Source organism: Chelonoidis abingdonii, chromosome 4 (assembly GCF_003597395.2).
Source record: "Chelonoidis abingdonii isolate Lonesome George chromosome 4, CheloAbing_2.0, whole genome shotgun sequence".
Lineage (NCBI taxonomy): Eukaryota > Metazoa > Chordata > Testudines > Testudinidae > Chelonoidis > Chelonoidis abingdonii.
The window spans coordinates 5,195,316-5,218,700 of NC_133772.1; the positions used below are offsets into that span (position 1 = coordinate 5,195,316).

At 57.8% G+C, this 23,385-nt stretch overlaps 1 protein-coding gene across 1 annotated transcript in view; it reads right to left on the bottom strand.

Annotated features, from left to right (window-relative positions):
* Nucleotides 1-826: 826 nt before the first annotated feature.
* ITGAL (integrin subunit alpha L) overlaps nucleotides 827-23,385 on the bottom strand; it is a 32,930-nt gene continuing 10,371 nt past the window's right edge. Inside the window, exons 2-30 of the mRNA XM_032784805.2 lie at nucleotides 16,809-16,917; nucleotides 16,007-16,101; nucleotides 15,857-15,921; nucleotides 15,450-15,564; nucleotides 14,832-14,962; nucleotides 13,639-13,784; nucleotides 13,316-13,457; nucleotides 13,018-13,168; nucleotides 12,267-12,334; nucleotides 11,742-11,874; nucleotides 11,230-11,378; nucleotides 10,676-10,813; nucleotides 10,301-10,504; nucleotides 9,740-9,870; nucleotides 9,391-9,551; nucleotides 9,089-9,240; nucleotides 8,730-8,855; nucleotides 8,530-8,603; nucleotides 7,595-7,736; nucleotides 7,113-7,220; nucleotides 6,407-6,486; nucleotides 5,834-5,920; nucleotides 5,599-5,674; nucleotides 5,158-5,268; nucleotides 4,444-4,530; nucleotides 3,639-3,746; nucleotides 2,943-3,038; nucleotides 2,473-2,583; nucleotides 827-1,976 (exon numbers count right to left, since the gene is read on the bottom strand). Of these exons, the coding sequence (XP_032640696.1) occupies nucleotides 1,830-1,976; nucleotides 2,473-2,583; nucleotides 2,943-3,038; nucleotides 3,639-3,746; nucleotides 4,444-4,530; nucleotides 5,158-5,268; nucleotides 5,599-5,674; nucleotides 5,834-5,920; nucleotides 6,407-6,486; nucleotides 7,113-7,220; nucleotides 7,595-7,736; nucleotides 8,530-8,603; nucleotides 8,730-8,855; nucleotides 9,089-9,240; nucleotides 9,391-9,551; nucleotides 9,740-9,870; nucleotides 10,301-10,504; nucleotides 10,676-10,813; nucleotides 11,230-11,378; nucleotides 11,742-11,874; nucleotides 12,267-12,334; nucleotides 13,018-13,168; nucleotides 13,316-13,457; nucleotides 13,639-13,784; nucleotides 14,832-14,962; nucleotides 15,450-15,564; nucleotides 15,857-15,921; nucleotides 16,007-16,101; nucleotides 16,809-16,917 (3,443 nt within the window). The 3' untranslated portion in view covers nucleotides 827-1,829. The remainder of the gene's footprint in view (nucleotides 1,977-2,472; nucleotides 2,584-2,942; nucleotides 3,039-3,638; nucleotides 3,747-4,443; nucleotides 4,531-5,157; nucleotides 5,269-5,598; nucleotides 5,675-5,833; nucleotides 5,921-6,406; nucleotides 6,487-7,112; nucleotides 7,221-7,594; nucleotides 7,737-8,529; nucleotides 8,604-8,729; nucleotides 8,856-9,088; nucleotides 9,241-9,390; nucleotides 9,552-9,739; nucleotides 9,871-10,300; nucleotides 10,505-10,675; nucleotides 10,814-11,229; nucleotides 11,379-11,741; nucleotides 11,875-12,266; nucleotides 12,335-13,017; nucleotides 13,169-13,315; nucleotides 13,458-13,638; nucleotides 13,785-14,831; nucleotides 14,963-15,449; nucleotides 15,565-15,856; nucleotides 15,922-16,006; nucleotides 16,102-16,808; nucleotides 16,918-23,385) is intronic.

Below are 23,385 nucleotides of genomic sequence, written 5' to 3' on the forward strand. Positions count from 1 at the left end.
TACTAGAGGTAGTCCAAAATAGTGGGGATGGGAACCTCCGTAGGTGCGACATTCAGCGTTTGACAACAGCAGGAAAAGCGCTTCCACTTGGCCAAGTAAGTAGACCGAGTGGAAGGTTTTCTGCTACCTATCTTGCACCGGGGCAGAGCATCGTAACTCCGATTGGGTTAACCATGCAGGAGCCACGCTGTAAGATGGAGGGATTGCAGGTCTGGGTGGTGAAGCCTCCCATGGTCCTGCGTTATCAGATCCTGATGAAGAGGCAGGGGGATCGGGTTGGCTATTGAGTGGTCCAGCAACGTAGTGTACCAGTGTTGTCGGGGCCACGCAGGGGCGATCAGGATCAGGCGAGCCCCGTCCCTGCGAAGCTTTACGAGGACCCTGTGCACCATCGGGAAGGGTGGAAAGGCGTAAAGCAGGTGGTTCGTCCAAGAGATTAGGAACGAGTGAATAGCTAGGGAAGTGGAGATCAGCTAAGCCGCGCTCCACTGTTCCAACGACCAACACGGGCGGTAAGAAGGAACTGAGGAGCGGACGGGTCGGCAGGGGTATATATTCGGTGCCATAACAGCGCCACACCAGGGGGCACCCAGCCGACCTGTCGGGTATTGCTAGGGTAAAAATCTTCCGACAAATGTGCACGCGGAGCGCACACACCTAATTGAAATGGATATGAGCAAGCACTCGAAGAACTTCTTGTACCTTCTTCTGCTAGATTGAAGAGCCCACTAACAAATATTTGTTTCCCACTTATAGACTGTGATCAAGTCCCCCCTTAACCCTCTCTTTGTTAAGCTAAATAGACCGAGCTCCTGAAGTCTCTCACTCTAAGGCAGGTTTTCTAATCCTTTAATCATTCTTGTGGTTCTTCTTTGAACCCTCTCCAATTTATCAACTTCCTTCTGGCATTGTGGGCACAGGATGCCAGTTGTGGTCGCTCCTGTGCCGAATACAGAGGGGAAATCACCTCTCCACTCAGAGGCCCTGGCATCTGTGAGAGCAAGAGCCACCTCAAGCAAATAACAGGGAAAGCGGAATTCCACAGTGCAACGGCAGCATCAGCATAGGGTGTAGCACACTCACAGAACACAGATACATCAGTAAGGGCACAAGTAGGATTGCGAGAGATAAATAGATGAACATTCTAGTCTGCTCCGGGAACAGAGAGTTCACTAGTGTAGGGGCTGGGCCTAGCTTAATAGTAAACAGTCACTATTCAAGCCATTTCCCCAGTCACCTGTTGAAGTTGATCTGGCTCCACAAATGATTTATTACATGCCCCGTCTGGCTCCTCAGCAGCACCGTCCCAGGCCCTTGGTGAGCGTGACGCTAATCCAGGGATGCACCGGTCACCTGACTGCAGATGCTGTTCACATCTCACAGGGATTGTTGTCCCCTCATCGTGGATGGGGTGGCTGCTGAGGAGAGGCACTGCCCAGGAGGCCTGGAGAAATAATGTCCTTCCCTGAGCGCAGGGGGAGCTCCCCAACACACGCCACCCCTGTGCCTGGCCTTAGCTGGCGGGAAAGTGGAGCTTGGTATCCATGGCCTGCCCAGCCTGCAGTCTCTGTGCTGTGGCTGCTGGCGAGGTGGGCTCAGGTCCTGGGGGCACTCGTTCCACCAGGAGCAGAATGGAGCCACCCCACCACAAGGACAGGGATAGACATGAGTCTGCAAAAGCACAGCTGCTGCGATCCTTCTTTGGGCCACTGGGGGGCGCTGGTGAGTGCAGGGCCCCAGCTGAGCATGAGGCAGTCCTAGGGGCAGGTGGGGATGGAGGGAAGAGAAGGAGGTCTCGGATCCATGGTCCGGGGGCAGAGAGGGTCTGGTCATTCACTGGGAGCATCTGTGGTGAGTGCCTCCTTGCAGTCTTCATCTGCCTTTTCCTCCTTGCTGGCTTCTGCAGGTGCCTCCCCGTTCCCAGACGCTGGCTCATGGTCCATCATGTCCTTGTAATTACGCTTGAAGAAACCACACTGCCGGGAAAAGGAAAAACCACCACGGTTTGACATGGGGACTAGAGAAACTCTTTCTGACCCATGTTGGGGTCGAATTGAAACTAGAGGGGAAAGGCCCTGTGCCCCATTCTCTGCCCCCCTGAGCCAGCCATCTCCCACGCCTTGGGGTCGGATCGGAGCCAGTGCCCCGGAGCGGGGAAAGGCCCCATGTCCCAGTCTCTCCTCTCTGTGAGAGCCAGGCCCCTACTGTGGTTTCAAGTGGACATGGGATTCAATTCCTCCCCTTTGCTGTTGGAGAGTGTTGCCCCCAACCCAGAGGTGGAGGCATCTCAGGATGAGCGCTAAGGAGGTGACGCAGTCCCTCCAACGTCTGCATGGGGCTCTGGAATCCCATGGGGGAATGTTGCTGGCGAAAGATTAAGCGATTCTATTGGCAGGGAAAGTCAGTGGCTGCAATGCACCACTTCTGAGTGGCCCAGGGTCCTATTGCCCTGCCAGTCCCTGCCCATCTCACCTTGTACAGGACAACGCTGATCAGGATCAGTAGAAGCAGCCCCCCTACCCCGCTGCCTATGTATACAGGCAGGTAATTCATCACGTGCACCAGCTCCACCTCCGTGGTGACCTGCAGGAGCAGACACAGGGCATAACGGGAAATGCAGACCGGGCTGTAAGGGGGAAACCCCACCTGCCTGAGTTTGCCTCAGTCTGCTTCCTCCCCAGGCAGGGAAAGGGTTAAAGGAGTTGTGCTGACTCATTGCTGCAGGCCCATGTGTTCTGAAATGGGTTTGGCTGATTCCTGAGTGTGCCTGTGCGGAGGGAGGACCCAGCACGTGGGCTGAGCGGCCCTCGGGCAGGAGCCGAGCCCAACAGGACAGTTCGGGCACCGACTCCCAGACACAGGGTGTGAGGAGCAGGGCAGGGAAATCCCAGCTGCTCCAGGGAGGAAGGGGGGGTGGGGGGGTTCACGGCCAAGATCCTTACCTGGGATTGCGTGAATTCGTCGGTGTACTGACTGACGTATTTCCTGGTGTTGAAGGTGAACCACACGGCAGTGCAGAACCGGGACCGGGAGGAGGTCTGGAGGGAGAATAGGACACAAGGCCTCAGACACCCTGGCCCCCCACCCATTAACATGGGGGGGGGGGATGAGGTGGCACATGGGAGGGCGGAGCATGAGATAGGTCGATCCCGCCTCCATAGGGCAGCCTTGCTGGCGCTCTTTGCCTGCCTTGGCACCTCTGGGGGGCATGGAGCCATCACACTTCACCCTGACACTAACCTGGGGTGTGCTCAGTCCCCTGGCCAGGGGCCACACTACGGACAGGGTGAGAGGAGGTTTGACCTGTCAGATCAAGAAGCTGTGGGTTCAATCTCTACGGCAGCTCCCAATGGAGAGCACTCTTACCCAGGGGGGCCCAGCAGAGACCTCAGGCCAGGGTGTGGGGCTCAGTCTCTGTGCTGAGGGGTTTGGGTACGGCCTTGGATTCCCTCCCACTCCCCAAGCCAGCCAGTCTCCCCACCTGGGACTCGAGCAGACCTGGTGCCCCCGAGAGGAGAAAGGACCCATGTCCCATTCTCTGCCCCCATGAGCCAACCTGTCCCCCCTGCCCTGGAGCTGGCTCAGTGATGGTGCCCCCTAGAGGAGAAAGGCCGTGTATCTTCACACAGAACCCTAACCTCAATTTTGCTGGTAACCGACATCTCCCCGATGATGGTGATGGTAGAGGGGGCGTCTATCTGGCCCAGGTTGCACTTGTAGATTTGCTGGTATCCGGGTGAGCAGTGCTAGGAAGAAATACACCAGCACAAGGTGGGGAGGGGGTTCTCCGGAGAGCTGACGCGCGGGAACAGAAGCACAAAGGGACCCCAGAGGTCAGTGAGGAGTGGGGACCTGGCTCAGGGAGAGGAACGGGGCTGTTGACTCCAATGGGCCTGGCAGGCAGGAACTCAGGCTGGTTTCACACACAATGTAGAGCAGGCTGGGTTAGTGCTGGGACAGGCAACAGCATGAAAACCCAAGAAGTAGGTTGCAGGGTCAACAGGAGGCATTCGCCCCTTTCAGCCAGCGCTGGCCCCGATGCCCCAGCATGGCGCTAGGGGGCACTGTGCTGCAGGGAACAGGGTGGGAGGCTCCGTAGAGGGTGCTGCCCCCTCACAATCAGAGCTGATCCCAGTGTGGTGCTGTCTGAAGGTCTTTCAAACTCAGCACTAGTGTGAGATTTGGGGCATGAAAGTTTCCCTGACACTTTTCCCCATGGGTGGGGCTGTGAACCTTGGTGTCCTGGCCACATTACATTCTGCATGCTGCACTGTGCCCTTCCCCAGAGGGGTTGCAGCTCAGTGTCAGGCGAGGGATCTCAGTATAAACAGCCCCCATGCCCTGCCCCAGAGGTGGCTGCATCTCCGCACTGGGCAAGGGATCCCTGTAAAGGTCTTTGGGCTGAGACGTGTCTTACATGTCACTCAGGATGGAGACACCTACCTTGAGAGTGTGGGAGGGGATGCTGCTGGCGTCTGCCTCTTTTGTTTTCCCGTTCATGGCAACAGGACGGCAGGTCACATTGGGGTCCTGGGGGAGCAAGGGAAACCCAGGAGATTCCACCACATGTGACTGTGAGCTTGTGGAACAGCTGATTGCAGACCCTGCCTGTGTCCTGTATCCTAGCCCAGTGCTACAGGACGCTGGGCTGCTGTGGGTCCTGGCCATGGCCTCTGTCCTGGCGCTATAGGTGCTGTGCTGTGAGGGGTCCCGGCCATGGCCCATCTCCTGTCCTGGCACTAGGGGTGCTGTGCTGTGGGGAGCCCCCAGCTGTGTCCCATCTCCTGCTTTGGCACTGGGGTGCTGGGGGGGGCCCCCAGATGTGTCCCGCCTCCCACGCTGGCACTGGGATGCTGTGGGGGGCCCCGGCTGTGTCCCACCTCCTGCCCTGGCACTGGAGTGCTGTGGGGGGCCCCCAACTCTGTCCCTCCTCCCAAGCTGGCACTAGGGTGCTGTGGGGGGCCCCTGGCTGTGTCCCACCTCCTGTGCTGGCACTGGGGGTGCTGTGCTGTGGGGGGCCCCGGCTGTGTCCCACCTCCCGCGCTGGCACTGGGGTGCTGTGGGGAGCCCCCGGCTGTGTCCCACCTCCCGCGCTGGCACTGGGGTGCTGTGTGACGTCCTTGGCGCCTGGTCTCTGCTCCCACACGCTCTACTCACCGTCCTCACTTCCTGCTGCTCCCAGGCTAGCCCGGCCGGGAACTTCTGCGGCACCATCACAAATGCCGTCACCTCTGGCTGCTGGAAACTCCCTGGCAGCAGGTTCTCCACCTGCCAAAGAGAGGAGCTGAGAGCAGTAGGGACGAGGGTGCAGACCAGGCCTTGATGGCTGGGCCATGACTTGGACCACAGGGGATGTGGGGCTTTGGGGGTGGGGGGGAGTCAAGTCTGGCATGGGGGGCGGTAACGCGGGAGACTGGGGAGTGGGACATGGGAGGCGGGCGATGCAGGAGGAGGGGAAGGGAGCTGTGGAGAGAGGCCTGTGGCAGTCTGGTGGCAGTGGCACAGGGAGGACACCCTCTGTCAGATCCTGGCCTTTCCCCCTGACCAGCATGGCACCCCTCCCCCACACATCTTGCCCAGCCACGCCCAACCCCTCACCTGGTACACGTGCTGCACGGACTTGATCTCTGGGTTCGGGGAGCTGAAGCTGATGTACTGGGTGGACCCGTCTGCTCTGCGGTGGGGAGGACATTGGTGAGAAGAGAGGGTGGGGCTGGCACCGACCCACAGGTCAGGGGTGCAGAGATGGGAAGAGGGAGCTTAAGGCGTGAGGATCCAGGACTCCTGGGTTCAAGCCCCAGCTCCGGGAGGGGAGTGGGGGATGGTGTCTTACCCCTTGGTGATGATGTTTATGGGGTATAGGACTGGGATCCTATAAGAGTCTTGGTTATCCACAAGGGTCCCATTCATGTCATTGTCACTGGGAAGGATAGACAGATGGACAAGAAGGAAACATGTTACAGCCACCCCCAGTCCCAAATGAGTGCTGGGCTCCCTGCCTCATATGCCGGCTACATCCTCCTGGCAGGCATCAATATTTTTAGCACCTTAAACCGCAGACATCCCGAAGTGCTTTACAGGTTCCAGCCCTTGCTCAGCGCTGAGCTGTGGCCATGTGGGGGCTGTTTATACAGGGATCCCTCGCCTGGCACTGAGCTGCGGACGCCTCTGGGGTAGGGTGCAAGGACACAGCCCAGCTTGCTTCGGGTGGTACAGCTGAGGAACAACGATGCTCTCAGTGACACAGGACATGCCCCACCCCAACCTCTCAGTGTCCAACCAAGGGAGGCTGTCGCCCGTGCAGCTGGGGGGGCGCTGTGGCTAATGCAGCCAAGATCCACAGGGATGGCCCCAGCAGCAGCTCAGTCCCTGTTATTAAAAGGCTAGTCCAGAGCTCCGCTCCCACCTGCTGGCCATGACGTCCAGCTCCAGATAGTCCCCCCAGGAACTGTTGGTGAGAATGTCAAACAGCAGCTGGATCAGAACCTGCCCAGGGCAAGAGAGAATAGAGTCAGAACTGACTGCCAGGGGAGAGCGCCCCCTACTGACCACCGCCCCTTCCCCCGCTTACCGCAGCACAGAGCCCCCTGCTGAGCCCCCCGCCCGCTTCCTGCAGCACAGCGCCCCCTGCTGAGCCCCCCGCTTCCCCACAGCACAGTGCCCCTTGCTGAGCCCCCTGCCTTCTCCCTGCAGTGCAGTGCCCCCTACTGACCACCGTCCCTTCCCCCGCTCCCTGCAGCACAGCGCCCCCTGCAGAACCCTCTGCCCACTCCCTGCAGCACAGCGCCACCTGCTGAGCCCCCCACCTGCTCCCTGCAGCACAGTGCCCCTTGCTGAGCCCCCGCACCTGCTCCCTGCAGCACAGCACCCCCTGCTGAGTTCCCTGCCTCCTTGCAGCACAGCGCCCCCTGCTGAGCGCTCCCTGCTCCCTGCAGCACAACGCCCCGTGCCGAGCCTCCCACCCACCCCCTGCAGCACAGCGCCCCCGGCTGACCATCGCCCTTTCCCCCACTCCCTGCAGCACAGCACCCCTTGCTGAGTGCCCCCCCTCCCTGCAGCACAGCGCTCCCTAGCACCCTTATGGGCCATGGGGTGGGGCAGCACTGACTTACCCGGCTGTTCCCCCAGTAGATCGGGTGGCTGACGTTACAGGACAGGTTCCTGGAGTTAGTGTCTGGAGTCTCCAGGCCATTGCAGCTCACCCTGGCCTGGACACTGGACTGTCAGGGGGAAACACCAATAAGAAGTAAGAGGTGGGGGAAGACCCAAATCCTGCCCAGCGGTGCTTGCGAGACCAGTCAGCAAACAAGACCCTCTAGAGACAGCCAGTCCCCGAACACCCTGGGGCCAGCTGGAGTCAGTATCTCTAGATGTGAACGGCACCATGGCCCATTCCCTGACCACTTGAGCCAGCTGCCCCCTGCCTTGGGGCCCAATCAGCGAGGTGCCCCTTAGAGGGGAAAGGCCCCGAGTCCTATTCCCCTCCCCATGAGGCAACCAGGCCTCACTGAGATTGGTCCAGATTAAAGCTGTCCCAGGTGTCACCAACGCAGAGGTGTCTGCCTGAGTCTGCTGAGAGCCTGAGCCCCACTACCTCCAGCACCGAGGCCTTGCGGAAGGACAGTCCTGGCAGTTGGGGCAGGTGGACAGCTGTGTGGTAAGCATCTTCCCCGCGATTGGTGAGCTCCAGCACCACCTCCAGCCTGGTGGAGGGCGACACCAACAGCTGCTGTGACCTACAGGAAGAAGGCGGGGGGTGAGAGACTCAGTTAGCAGCAACTCCCCGCACTGGGCACCAAATAATGTGAGGGGACGAGGATTACAAAGGACCCAGGTGTCCGGGCAATGGGCGGTACATGGGAGCAGACCCTCCCTCCCCCGTCCCATGACTAGATTTGCCGCCCCTTCCCCAAATCTGTGAGCAGGATGAGAGGGGAGCAGGGCAGGTGGCAGTGGGAGAGGAGACGCTGGGGTGGGTGGGGACAGCTGGGGAGGAGGAGGACATAGTCGGTGGAGGCACAGCCGCGGGCAGCTCTCAGTCCCTCCACAGTGACTAAAGGGTTAACAGAGCCAGGGGGTGATGGGGGAAGTATTAAGGGAAAGCTCTGATACTGGGGCATTGGGGTCATCAATGACTGCAGGGGGAGTATGCACCCTGCCAAGGCCCCTGCCTGCTCCCCACAGCACAGCGCCCTCCTGCAGCATGGTGCCCCCCACTGAGACCCCCGCCCGCTCCCCACAGCACAGTGCCCCCTGCCGTGCCCCCACACACGCTTCTCGCAGCATGGCGCCCTCCTGCCGAGCCCCCCAGCCCTCTGCAGCATGGCTCCCCCTGCTGAGCCCCCTGCCCACTTCCTGCAGCCTGGCGCCCCCCACCGAGCCCCCTGCCCGCTCCCCTCAGCCTGGCGCCCCCTGCTGAGCCGCCTGCCCCCCTCCCACAGTTCTGCTGGTGCCCCCCACTCCCAACAGCACAGTGCCCCCTGCTGAGCCCCCCGCCTGCTCCCCACAGCACTGTGCCCTCCGCCTTACGTATTCTGGTGGAAGTGGATTTGCAGGTAGGCGTTGCACACTCCATCCTCCCCACAGTTCTTCTCAAAGGGGATCTGCAACAGAGACCAGAGCCCAAAAGTTAACACCAGATCAGCTGGCCTGGGCTGGCTTCCTCCCAGATCAGCCCGAGCCCAGCCAGCCCCACAGAGCCGAGCGATGCCAGTCTGGGCTGCCCTCACCTCTGTCATTGACGAGTTGTACAAGGGGTTCAGTACCAGATGCGGGGTCCTGCTGGAGCCATTGTCTTCATGGAGGGCAAAGTGCAGCGAGACCTTGATTGCAGTGACGAAATCCTCAATGCAGTTCTGAAGGGAGAGCGATCTCTGTGTAAACGCTCCACCCCAGAGGCTGCTGCAGCTCAGTGCCGGGCAAGGGATCCCTGTATAACCAGTCCCTGCACCCCACCCCAGAGGTGGCCACATTGCGGCACTGGGCAAGGGCTCCCTTGTATGAACAGCCACTGTGACCCGCTTCCAAGGCAGCTGCGCTATTATTCCAATGGATTAGCCAGTTCCTGGTCCATTGAGTGGGACCTTACTGATATGTGGATCATCTCCGCTATGCAGGGCTCCCCCTCCGAGATCTCCATGGTCCCAGACATGTTCCTCTGCCCGTTCCCGAACACCCCTCGGCTTCTCATGCGATTGGCGTCAATCTCCAGCCAGTAGGTGAGGTTAGCAAAGAGAGGCTCTGGCGGGACAGAAGGTGGGAAATGCATAAAGGTTGGAGCATGGGCGAGTGAGGAAGAGCTGGGAGCCAGGACTTCTGGGCTCCAGCTCCCGCTCTGGGACAGGAGTGAGACCTAACGGGTTCGAGGAAGCGGTTCAGCCTGTCTCTGACCTTGGTAGCGCATGGTGGCTCGGCTGACACTGAAGCAGATGGTGAGATTACTCTGAACACCCTGCCGGGAGGAAACACTCCCTGAACACTCCACCTGCTTTACTGGGATTTCCTCTGGCGAGAACGACATCTTGGGGACCACTGTCAGGATGGGCTGGGATCTGGGGAAACAACGGACAGTGTCAACCAGCACCCCCTAGAGGAGAAAGGTCTGGTGGCCCATTCCCCACCCCCTGATCCAGCCAATCCCCCTGCCCTCAGGCCAGACGGACCCCGCAGCCCCTAGAGGGGAAAGGCCCATGTCCCACTCTCTAGGAAGAGAACCCAGGAGTCCGGTAAACAGCTTCACCTCAGCATGATCACCTCTCCTAGAGCCCCAACGCTGAGGTCTGGTAGCCCGTCCCCACTGAGGTCGATCTGTCCATGAATGGATTGGCCAAAGTATTTCACACCAGAAGAGATTGTTGCGCCCTCAATTCTCTGTGGAACACGGAGCGGGGGAAAATTACGACAGTATAAGAATGTGAATGCTGGATTCCTGCAGCACAAAGCCCCTGAAAGCCAGGAGATGGTAGAACCAGACTGGGATATGGGAAATGACTGGGACCCCTCCCTCCCATGTCACAGTGCTCCCTGGTGCCAGGCTGGGAGACGGGACATGACTGGGACCTCCCCAATGGCACAGCACCCCGTAACTCCCAACCAGAAGACACGGCACGGCTGGGAACCCCCACAGCACAGCACCCCCTACTGCCAGGCTGGTAGATGGAATATGGCTGGGACCCCCATGACATAGCGCCCCATAGTGCCATGGTGGGAGACAGGGCATGGCCAGGACCCCCTGTGGCACAGCGACCTCTAGTACCAGGCTGGAACATGGGGCACAGCGCCCCCTATTGCCTCTCCTGACCTGGCTGTAGTGTGTGTTGAGCTCCCTCTGGTGGCCGTTGTATATATAGACAGCGCCGTGCTCCTCGCTCTCCAGCGGTGCCCCCACGGCGACATCAGCCCAGCCGTCCCCATTCAGATCTGCCAGTGCCGTGATGGCTGCGCCAAAGCGGCCCAGCGGGTTCCCCAGGGCTCCCTGGAGCACCGCGACACTGGTGAGCCCGGCCTGGGGAGTGAGCACGGAAAGGTTAGATACAGAGTCAGCGTCCCCTGCAGGGCCCCCAGCACAGCCCTGGGAACCCCCTAGGGAGACCACCCCTTGATGGGGAGACCCTCCCCCGTCCGCTGTGCTCGTAGCCCAGGGCCCCCACAGCACTGTCTATGCCCCCTGACTCACCTGGTCCCAGTGATAGATGTGGACCCTGCCCCCACTCCTCTCTTCATAGTATAGGGGGGCCCCCACTAGGAGCACGTCCGTGTCCCCATCCCCGTCCACGTCCACTGAGCACAGAACTGACCCAAAATAGGAGCCAATCTGCAAACCAAAGGGGGGTGGGGGTCAGAGAGGTAGGGAGCAACCACAGTGCCCCCTAGCGAGCCTCGCACTGCACCCAGCAGCACAGCACCCCCTGCTGAGCCCCCCACCTGCTCCCTGCAGAACAGCGCCCCCTGCTGAGCTCCCCCCTGCTCCCTGCAGCCCAGCACACCCTGCCAAGCCTCCTGCCCACTCCCTGCAGCACAGCGCCCCCTGCTGAGCCCCCTGCCCGCTCCCTGCAGTCTGGCACCCCCTGCTGTGCCCCGCTACCTGCAGCCCAGCGTCCCCTGCCAAGCCCCCACCTGCTCCCTGAAGCACAGCGCCCCCTGCTGAGCCTCCTGCCTGCTTCCTGCAGCACAGAGCCCCCTGCTGAGCCCCCATCCCGCCCCCCTGCAGCACGACAGTCCTGTTCTCACTTGCTTGCCCATGAGGTGCTGAGTATCTGTCCAGTTGGAGCTGCCGGGGTCTATCTCAAACACGATGACCATCCCAATGTGCTGATAGCGGGGGGCTCCAGCAGCATAGAACGTTCTGTTCTGGTGCTGCATGGACTTCACTGCGTAGCCTGGGGGCAGGAAACGGCTCAGCATGAGAGGGGCCTGGGCAGGCCTCTCTAGTCCTGCCTATGGAGGTGGAGTGAGGTGGCAGGGTGTGCCCCAATCAGCCCGCCAAAGCTTCAGTAGCTGGAGTACTACACAGCTGCAGAGGCCCTCACCCCAGTGCTGTCCGCACAACCCAGGGTGGGGAGTCCCCTCGGTGAGAACTGGATGAGGGATCCCTGTATAAATGGCCCCCGTGCCCCACCCCAGAGGCAGCTGCATTTCAGTGCCAGGTGAGAGATCCTTGCAGAAATGGCCCCGGTGCCCCAACCCACGGATGGGGGATGCTGAGGCAGGCTAGGAGGCTCTAGGGGCTAGGGGTAACATACCCAGGTAGGCGTCCTTTATCTGCTCACTGGCTGAGGGGCTCCTGATGAAGGTCTCCAGTGCCTGGTTGCCCCGCAGCTCAATCAGACCCCCTGCCCAATCATCTGCCCCCACAGCCCCCAGCACCACCTGTTCCTGCAGGGGGAGAGAGAGACACACCATGGGGCAAAGGGGAGGGCAGAGGGAATGAGGAGCTCCTCAACTCCCATGCCTGGGTCCCTTCCTGACCCCCCCGAAACTCTCATAGCTCAGCCCCAGCCCATAGTCCAAGTCCCTCCCCTCCTGAATCCCTATAGTCCTATCCCATCCATGACCCCTCTGAACTCCCATGGCCCAGCCTCCCGACCCTCCCAAATCCCCGTAGCCTCAGCTCATTCCTAAACTCCCATAGCCTGGGCCCCTCCTCAACCCCCTCAGGCTCCCAAAAGCCACCCCACCACCTCTGAACCCCCACAGCCCTGGCCCATCTCCCAGCCTTCTGAACCTCAATAGCTCAGACCCCTCCCAGGCCCCTTCTTGGGGCTCACTTTGGAAAGGTCCACACTGAATCCACTGGATGAAAGCTCCAGGTGGAAGGAGCTGCGGCTGCTGGTACCTGTAAGACAGACAGGGGTGGGAGCTCAGAGCAGTGATCCCTGTATGAAGAGCCCCTACGCCTCACCCCAGAGGCTGCTGCAGCTCGGTGACAATTGACAGAATGGCTGGTTAGAGTGTGTATGTGTGGGGAGGGGAGGCTGGGAGTCTGGACTCCTGGGTCCTATCCTGGGCTCTGGGAAGGGGTGGGGGTCTGGTGTGTTAGAGAAGTAGGGGGTGGGGGGATTCAGGACTCCTGGGTTCTGATTATGTGCCTCAGCTTTTCCTTCATAGAGAATTGCTGAGTTCTGTGTCCAGTGTGTGCTCTGGGCTGCTCTCCATATCCAGTATATTCACCAGGAGGTGCTGAGGGGCTGTGTGCATCTAGTGCAGCCATCAGGGGGTGCTGGGAACAGCGTATGTCCAGTGCATGCACCAAGGTGTGTGTGTGTATGGGGTGCATGTCCAGTGCATGCACTGGGGGCTGCGCATGTCCAGTGCATTCACCAAGGGGCGCTAGGGGCTCTGCATGTCCAGTGCATGAACCAGGGTGTGTGGGGGTGTGGGGTGTGTGTGTGGGGATGTGCATGTCCAGTGCATTCACCAGGGGGCGCTAGGGGCTGTGCATGTCCAGTGCATGCACCAGGGGATGCTGCCAAGCTGTGTCCTCCACAATCCAGGCCACACTCTGGAGAGCACTGGTACCTTCGATGGCGTAGATCTTGGCCTGCAGCTCACTGAAGAGGCCTTTGAGCTTTTCGAAGCTGTCCAGCACCTTGACAAACTGGCTTGTGGGCTCTGAGGCCATCTGTGTCAAGAAGGCCTGGGACCTGTTCCAGTTAAAGTTATTGCCAATCTGGAGAGAGCGAGAGAGAACGTTGGAGGCCATGTCAGTCCCAATGGGCCAGGACACCTGGGTTCTCTCCTCAGCTCTGGGAGGGGAACGGGGTCTAATGGGTTAGAGCAGTGGGGGGCTGGGAGCCAGGACTCCTGGGTTCCTTACCCCAATGATGTAGCGAACAATGTTCTTCTCTTTGGCAGCATTCACATTCCCCTCAGGGTCACTGGGGTCTCCATCCGTGATAATGATCATCACTCGCGCCACATCTTCCCGGGCGCCACGCTCTGGGGTGAAAACCTGGTTTCTGCAGGACACAGGGAAATGGGTGCAGATGAACTCAGAAGTAGCCACGTCCAGAACTGGGCACAGGAGCTGCTTCAACAAGGATCCCTCCCCCAGCACTGAGATGCAGCCACCTCTGGGGTAGGGGTGTGGGGGACTGGTTATTACAGGTCCATCTCTGCCTCCCGTCCCTGGTTACTCACGCAACATAGTTGATGGCTTTGAAGGTGTGTGTCAGGCTCGCCATGTGCTTAACATTCTTCAGGAGTTCCCGGGGATTTCGGTTTCGTTTGTAATCGTTAAAGTCAAATTCTGTCTTCACGTCCAGGGAAAACTGCACTGCGGCAAACTGGCGGGGAAGAGGGGCTGTCAAAACAGCACCCCCGCCCCCCCCCCCCCCCCAGTGCCATGCCGGTAGACAGGGCAGTGCTGGGATCCCTGCCGCACAGAGCTCCTTAGAGCCAGGCTGAGACATGGGGCATGGCCAGGTCCCCCCACAACACAGCACCCCCTAGTGCCAAGCTGGGAGATGGGGCACGATCAGGACCCCCTGAAACACAGCGCCCCCTAGTGCCAAGCTGGGAGATGGGGCACGACCAGGACCCCCTGCAACACAGCACCCCCTAGTGCCAAGCTGGGAGATGGGGCATGACAAGGCCCCCCTGCAACACAGCGCCCCCTAGTGCCTAGCTAGGAGATGGGGCATGGTTAGCCCCCTCCCCCCCCGCTGCACAGCACCCCTAGTGCCAAGCTAGGAGATGGGGCATGGTTAGCCCCCCCCGCCGCTACACAGCACTCCCTAGTGCCAAGCTGGGAGATGGGGTATGACCAGGACCCCCTCCTGCACAGCGCTCCTTAGAGCCAGGCTGAGACATGGGGCATGGCCAGGACCCCCCCCAACACAGCACCCCCTAGTGCCAAGCTGGGAGATGGGGCACGACCAGGACCCCCCACAACACAGCGCCCCCTAGTGCCAAGCTAGGAGATGGGGTATGGTTAGGGCCCCCCCGCTACACAGCGCCCCCTAGTGCCAAGCTGGGGAATGGGGCACGACCAGGATTCCCTGCTACACAGCGCCCCCTAGTGACAAGCTGGGTGATGTGGCATGACCAGGACCCCCTGCAACACAGCGCCCCCTAGTGCCAAGCTAGGAGATGGGGCATGACCAGGACCCCCTGCAACACAGCACCCCTAGTGCCAAACTAGGAGATGCGGCATGGCTAGGTGCCCCCCCCGCTACACAGCGCCCCCTAGTGCCAAGCTAGGAGATGGAGCACGGATGGGATATGGAAGGCAAAGTCCTGTAGCACCCTTGCCAAGCCGGGAGATGGGGCCCGGTCGGTGTTTGTAGTGCAGCGCCCCCTAGCGCCAGGCGGGGCAGGAGTCTCTCACATACATGTATCGTGGAGTTTCCCAGCTTCTCCATCACTTCGATCATGAATTCCTTGATGGCGTTGAACTGGTAAGCGTTCATGCTGCCTGATCCATCGAAGAGAAACACCAGATCCACATTCCCCTTCAGGCAGTCTGTGGAGAACCACCAGAGAGGGTTGGAGTGTGGAGTGGGGGGGGCGGGAGCCAGGACTCCTGGGTTCTATTCCCAGCTCTCAGAGGGGAGTGGGGTCTAGTAGTTACAGCAGCGGGGGCTGGGAGCCAGGACATCTGGGTTCTATTCCTAGCTCTCAGAGGGGAGTGGGATCTGATGGGTTAGAACAGGGGGGGCTGGGAGCCAGGACTCCTGGGTTCTATACCCAGCTCGCAGAGAGGAGTTGGGTCTGATGGATTAGAGCGGGGGGGGCTGGGAGCTAGGACTCCTGGGTTCTATCCCCAGCTCTCAGAGGGGAATGGGATCTGATGGGTTAGAACAGGGGAGGCTGGGAGCCAGGACACCTGGGTTCTATCCCCAGCTCTTGGAGAGGAGTGGGGTCTGGCGGCTTAGAGTGGGGAGCCAGGACTCCTGGGCTCTGGGGGAAGGCAACTGGGTCTCAGTGCTTTGAGTTTGTCAGTTCCTTACCTTCAAATCCTGGCGTCATCTCCTTGGGCTGCTCCAGGTGTCCCTTGAAGAGGTAGCAGACCCCACTCAGGTACTGGTTCGCATCACACGTTCGGCTTAGCCCAGAACCGCAGGCCTATGGGGAGCACCGAGCAGGCAGTTACCAGCCGTGTATGGAATGAGGGAAAGGGGAGCACATCGGACTGGAAATCAGCTTGTCTATGGCTGAGCCAAACCCGACAGGAAGGGGAGATGGGAATGGGGCTTGGGTCTCCAGGTATGAGCCCAACAGAAGAATCCAAGAGGGGGGTGGCAGAGAGGGAGACACCCCATCTAGCCTGTCCCCACCTGAAGCAGGAGCGTCCCCAGCAGAGCTGGAGACGTCCCATCAGGGCCTGTCCCGCAGCCAATGCCCCGCGCACACTCACAATCATCTGGGCCTCTGCGTCACTGCTCGCCAGGGACATGCCGAGATGTGCCATTTGAGCACTCACTGCAAGGAGAGGGAAATGGGGTCAGTGCTTCGCCCTGTCCGGTGTCCCGTGTCCCCTGCCACCCTGATTTCCCCCCAGACCCACCTGGCAATGGGATGGCCTGGCAGGAGCCTTTCTTCACAGCACATTGGTACAACTGCCCTGTGGAGTTCTGGTCACCTGGTGCTCCCACGATGATACTGTAAAACAAGACAGATCAGATGCCGGGGATGAGAAATACCCACTTGCCAGGGACCCCACACGGGGTGGAGCTAGAACCCAGGCATCCTGACTCCCAGCCCCCTCCCTGCTCTAACACGTGATGAGACCCCCATCTCCTTTCTGATTTCTGTGTTCCAGTTAATCCTCCATTGGGTCACTCCCCCAGCACTTCCAGCTGTGGCCCCCTGACATGCTCTCACTTCCCACTTAGCCCTGGCGGATGCCACATGCTTTTGGGTAGTGAAAGCAGAAGAGGGAGTCAGCATCGTGATTTGTGCATGACCCAGTGGGGACCATACACAGGCTGGGGGCATCCCACCACTGGGAACAAGCGGGCAGGGGCCTGGCAATCCTTGACACTGAAATGCACCTCAGTCTAGGGCCTTGTTACAGTATGGTGCCTCCTTCGTTGTAAACTAAACCCCACTGGCCTCCTAGAGCTGAGAAAACAGAATCCAGGAGTCCTGACAACCAGCCCCATCTGCTCTAACCCACTAGATCCCATTCCTCCCCCCAGCACAAAACCCTGGAGTCCAAGTCCCTGGCCTGGCCTGGCCTGGCCCCACTGCCCCTCCCAGAGCTGGGGATAGAACCCAGGAGTCCTGATTCCCAGCCCCCTCTAATCCATTAGATCCCACTCCTCTCTTTGCGGGATACTGGCAGGGATGAGGGGTGGGTCTCTTACCTTGCCTCTTTGAACTGCAGCACTTGGTACCCAAAAGTGCTACTCGCCTCAGGGGCTAGCACCTCTGGGTGGATGGTATCAATGTTGTACCCCAGAGTGGGGGCTGGACCTACAGGGGCGTGGGATATTGAAGGAAACTGGGTCAGAGCAGCTTTCACTGCAGGCGCAAGAGCATCCTCCTGCGCAGCCACGTCCCCATCCAGAGTGGGGCTGCTGCTACTCAACCCCCTAACCCTGCCCTTTGACCCCAACAACCCCTTCTTCCCCAGGAGAGGCGACGCCTGGCTGCCAAGAGCCCTGACCTGCTGCCATATCCTTTCGCTCTGCCTTTCACACGCGCACCCGCTCTCTTGCATGGGAACCCTGCCCTGGTTATGTCAGCAGTGCCGTGTGGTTAGTGACTTGTGGGCTGAGGCCTGCCCCACTCCCTGCCTGGTCCTCCCAGTGTTGTTTAACACCTTTCCACCCTGCTTGCATCATGCTGCAGTCAGTGTGTGACTAGCTGACAGGAGAGCTCCCAGCTTGCAGGGGGGGGTCCAGGGAGAGCTCCCCACATAGGCAGCCTCCACCCCAGGGGGTGATGGGAGGTCAGGCTCTGGCCCAGCCCCTCAGTGAGCAAGGGGGACTGGTAAGTGACACTTGCAGGACAGGAAATTTGTACTGAGACCCAACAAACTCACCTCACCCAGGGAACCAGGTGTCTGCCCTGAATCAGCCTATCCCCCTCTCTATTCCTGTCCCCCTGAGCCAGTCTGTCCCCTCTACCACTCCCTAGAGGGTCCCATTCCCTGTTACCAAGAGTCAGCCTGGGGCTGGATCAGAGCCGGCGCACGCTAGAGGGGAAAAAGGTGCCCTCTGGCATGCCTACAAGTAGGTTCTAGTCAGGATAGTTTTTCATCCCAGCAGGGACTTGAACCCACAATCTCTGGTTTAGGAAGCCACTATCAGCACCATCAGGCCACTCTGGCTGCTCACAAGGAATGACTCTGTGAACATGCCATTGTCTGTACCTGCTCTGTGCTAGGGCCAGCTGGACTGGGTAGGCAGGCTGCACTGTGATAAGAGGAGAGGGATATCTGTCCCCAAGGTGATCAGGGACCCCTTGTTCCTGGGTTGATCTATGTGATTTGTGAAGGGAGGGGAACGCAGTTGCCTCTTCTTGCTGTGGGGACGAGAAGATACGTGACCATGCACTGCAAGGCAGGGGGCAGTGAAGGGGGGCTCCCAGAGGCTCCAGAGGTTGAGGCATCTGGCGGGTCTGGGGTGGCCTGCACAGAGCAGGCAAAGTGGTTGGGCCCAGGCCAGGCATAACCAGCTTCTGTTCACTAACTGCCCTGAATGTAGCCCACAGTGCTCCGTCCCAGCTGGGAGGAGAGTGGCACCACGTCTGCCAGGGGCGGGCTGGGACATTGCTCCATGGGGGCAGAGTTAAGGTTACATTCCGGGGGGTGGCACGTCCCTTACCGCTGCATGTCCCATGTGCAGAGGGTTACATTTAGCTGCTCTCCACTTCTGGGAAGGGCACGAGGGCAACCAGAGTTCTGCCTTAACGAAATATTTGAGTGGGAATTTCCCTTGTTTTTTGAGGAAGTTGTTCATAGGGCGTAGATATCAGGGATCACAACACAGCTGCTTGGTTACCAACTCGAGCCCTTTCCCCGTGGGGCCATTTCTCTAGAATTTGACATTTCTGTCAGATCTCCTTTCCCCCTGGAACTACAGGGGTGAAACTGATCAGTGGTACAGACTGGCTCCGTTGCTGCAGGACGCTGAATGTCGTTCTGTGTTCAGAGTTACCGGGTTGAGCAAGGGCAGTAGCCTGGCAGTGCATTGGTCATGTGGACTTCACAGCAGTTCTGAGAACTGGGCTGTCTGCTGCGGGTTGATCCCTGATGTCAGCGGCCCCGTTCCCAGCCCGCCCGCGATGAGAGTCTCAACCATTTGCTTTGTTTGATCGCTCAGAAAATGGATGAGGAACCAGCAGCAGGAGCACATGGGGCTAATCTGAGGCAGCTCCGATGGAGCTAAGGTTGAGAACTCCTTTCTGAAGGCTGAAGGCTGACTTTTCTCAGTGCTCTAAAACCTTTCCAGATGACTGGACCCCTCTCAGCAGTTGGATTTGTCTTGCGTACCTGCAACTTACACCTCACTTCAAAGCGACTGGTTTACACAACCACACACAAAAACACAAAAGTGTCCCAGCCACACTAGTACTGACCAATTTCTGCCTTTCTTATTTTTACCATGTAATTATGAAATAAATCAATTGGGATATAAATAGTGTACTTCCTTTTCACTGTATAGTGCACAGAGCAATATAAACAGGTCGTTGCCTGTATGAAATTTTAGTTTGTACTGACTTCGTCTGAGCTTTTTCTGTAGCCTGTTGTAAAACTAGGCAAATATCCAGATGAGTTGATGTACCCCTGGAAGGCCTCTGTGTACCCCTCGTTGGGAACCACTGCTCTAAAATCCATATGCTTATTTGTACTGCTTTGAAATCTGGTGTGCCTCATGGGCGTGCTGGGTAGTTAGTGATCCAAACCTGGAGTCATTTGAGCAAGAAGTTTCCGAGGTGCCGCCCGCCCCCAAACCCATCATTCCTTACAGTTGAAAGATTCTGTCGACATTTTTTGCACAGACCTGGGGATCAAACCATGTGCCTGATTGTACCTCAGGTGGTCTTAATCCCTTGACATTTAAACCAACTACTACATAGGGTGACCAGATGTCCTGATTTTATAGGGACAGTCCCGATTTTAAGGTCTTTTTCGTATATGGGCACCTATTACCTCCCCCCCTCCTGATTTTTCACATTTACTATGTTGTCACCCTACTACTGCACGACATCGTCTGCCCCTACGGGGAATCGAAATGGAATCTGAAACAGAGTTTGGCTCTTTAGATGGGTGTGTGTCTAACAGCTGTGAACCAATCAGATTCAACAGACTTGTGAAGAGGCTTATTGGAGAGAAATTAGTCCCAGACCCTGACTGACCCCTGGGGGATCTGCTGAGGTCATTGATCTCCTGCCCTGCGCCCCCGGCCCTATCGAGTCACACCCGACCCTTGGCAAGAAGATGAACTGCAGGCGTGTGGCCCCTGTCCACAGGCTGTTGTTCGTTGGGGGACGGGCACTCTTGAGTTCAGCGGGGGCTCAAACTTTTTTTTTGTTTTTTAAAGATGAAATATGTGAATGTTGTAAAGGCATGGGGAGGAGGGGCTGTGGCAAGGAGTGGGGGGATTATGGGAAGGGGACCACAAGAGGTCGGGGAAGGGGGTGAGGACTGGAGAAGTGACATCGGGCTGCGTGGCAAAGTGAGTGGAGGGATTAAGGGAGGGGGCGCTTGCTCCATAGTCTCCCCTCCTGTTTGTGTTCTGGGGTCTGGGGGTGTCTGAGCCATTCTAGGGGGTCTGAGGTGCTTTCTCTGCCCCACCCCCCTGTGAGCCGCTATCCGGAGAAGCGCTGCTCTCCCTGGAAGTCTGAGCCCCTGATGCTCCCATATGAACCAGCCTCTGGGGGGCAGCTGAGAACAGGCCTATGGGGACCCTGCACCAGGACCACGCTGCTGGGAGTGTGGCTACACTGCCACCTTAAGCGGCCATACAGCCACCAAGACAATTAAAGCGGCATTTCATGGCCACGCTCGCGCCGTCCATCGTCCTCACCAGCAGCGCATCCAATGACATTGTGGGGCACTGACCGCTGAAGCCCCCCTCCCGCTCACGGGGCTGACAGCCAGCAGGTGATGCATGTAGCTGCAGTGAGCGATTTACGGGAGCTACATTTCAGTGCAGACACTTACAGGGTTAAGCTGACATCAACCGCCTTATGCTGACCTAACCCTATAGTGTCAACTAGGCCTGAGATGGGGGTGAGGAGCTGAGAACAGGCACGCTCGATGCATATCACAGGCTCTCCGGCAGTGTGTGTGTCGGGGGGTGGGAACATCCACTGACATGAATGGGGCAGTTCACACTTCTCAGAGCTTATGCTCCAGGCTGGATTCATCTCCATGGGATATTCTTATTCATCTGAGATGCTACTTCGCACCTCTCTGGGGTGCGTACAGCCCCTTCCCTCTAGCCTTCCCCCTTGCAGCATTATCCTGGGCTGCGGATCTGGATATAGCAAAGCACTTCCTGATTGAAGGGCCATGATTCATTTAATGGGTATGCAAAATCTTAACCACAGTTTCTGTTAAAAACTTTTTACATAGGCCCAAATTCCACAGCTTGGTTTAAGGTCTGGGGCCTAGTGAACTATGAACAATAAGGGCTAAGAAAACCTGGATAGTCATAAAAAGAACAGGCGTACTTGTGAGCTAACAAAACTGAGGTGCCACAAGTATGCCTGTTCTTTTTGTAGACACAGACTAACATGGCTGCTACTCTGAACCTGGATGATCATAGAATATTAGGGCTAACTTGGAAGGGATTTCAGGAGAGCATCTAGTCTAACCCCCTGCTTAAAGCAGGATCAATCCCTAAACAGATTTTTGCCCCAGATCCCTAACTGGTCCCCTTAAGGATTGAACTCACAGCCCTAGGCTTAGCAGGCCAATGCTCAAACTGCTGAGCTGTGCCCCCACTTTGAAAACAAGAACCAACATTGCTTTGTTACTAGATAAGCAAAGTCAGCAAACAGGGAGCATTAATTGGTGCCCTTATCAGAAGTTACAGACCCTCACAAAATTGAGAGGGGCCTCAGTGTCCACCCTGCAGTGCTGGAAGGAGATAGCAAATACCCACCTAGAGTTTAGGGAGAGGTCCAACATGTCAGTATGAGATATGACATCCTCCCCCGTCACAGACCTATTCTACTTCATAGATGTCAACGCTAGTTTTTAAAACCACAATGGTAAACAATTTCTGTTACCATGTACTTTTTCAGTGTCTTTTTGCTTTAACTCCCAGGAACGTACCTGTTGGCCAGCCGGATGAGCTACCTCATTCCTGTGAACCCCAAATCAGGATTCAACTTATACCTCTTAATAAAGACAGTTTAAGGAAAAACACCTGCATATTAGCAATATGTTGCATGTTAACCTGAACCATGGGCGGAGCCATTATGTAAACTTTTAGACTATTGGCTTATTGTGCTACCTGTGTCTTGCTGCTAAAACCTATCCAGGGCTCGGAACCTCCCACCCCATCACTTCCCTAAGCGCCTGATCCTTCAGGGGGAGGGACAGCTCAGTGGTTTGGGCATTGGCCTACTAAAGCCAGGGTTATAAACTTAATCCTTGAGGGGACAAGCTGGGGCAAAAATCTGTCTGGGGATTGGTCCTGCTTCAAGCAGGGGGTTGGACTAGATGACCTCCTGAGGTCCCTCTCAACCCTGATATTCTATGATTCCCTCTGCCCACAGGCACCCTATATAATCAATCATTCAGCAGTGTCTGAGCCTAATAAGCAGAGTAACACTCCCCCAGCACTGTGTGTCATAAACCCTCATGCTTGATTCTACGCAGGGTCCATTTCTGTTCCTTCACTGATGACTAATTTCATCCAATATCTGGGACATGGCCCATGTCTGAGGCTTCTCTCACCCGCCCCATTAGCAACTACACAGGACAAACATTTCAAAGCAGGACCATTAACCCCAGCGCTCCACATAGGGCCAGATTAATCTTTTATGAGATGATGGCCCTGCCCCCTGCTCCACCCATGCACCACCCTGAGGCCCTGCCCCCACTCAGTCTCTTTCCCCCAAGACCCTGTCTCCAGCTTGGCCTCTTCCCCACAAGGCCTTGCCCACACTGTGCCCCCAAGGCCTGGAGAGGGGGTGGAGAGGAGCCAGGGATGGGCAGGGCTTCAGGGGGAAGAGGCAGAGTGTGGGCGGGGCCTTGAGGCACAGCATGATTGGAGTGGGGTGGGGGCGGAGCCACAGTCTGGGTGCCAGGGCCCCTTCTGAGTGTGGGCCCGGCATCCTAGTGCCATTGTCAACCTGGTACTGCCCCCACAACAAACCATATAGGATGGGAATCATGTAGCAACCGTATGGCTGTGCAGTGAGACCCGTGGGCCTCAGGAGTCATGGGACCCAGTCCTGCATTGGCTGCTGAGTGACCTTGACCAGGTCACTTCACCTCTTTGTCCTGCAATTTCCTCACCTCTAATATGGAGCTAAAGATATTTACCTTCTTTCCTAAGCACTTTGCGATTGACAGAGCTAAAGCACCAGTCATGAGCAAGGTGGTGTCATTACATTCATTAACCACAGTAGTGTTACAACTGCCTAAATGACCACCAGTTCCTATTTATAATGCTTTTTTCTGTTCAAAAAACTTCATAAACACAGAGGGAAGGTCACCGGAGGCTCTCATGGCCTCCCAGAATGTCATGTTCAGTAAAACTTTAACCTCTGCAAACCAGGAAATACAAAGTGAAGGCAAATCATAGAATCAGAGCATATCAGGGCTGGAAGGGACCTCAGGAGATATCTAGTCCAACTCCCTGCTCAAAGCAGGACCAACACCAGCTAAATCATCCCAGCCAGGGCTTTGTCAAGCTGGGCGTTAAAAACCTCTAAGGAAGGAGATTCTACCAACTCCCTAGGGAACCCATTCCAGTG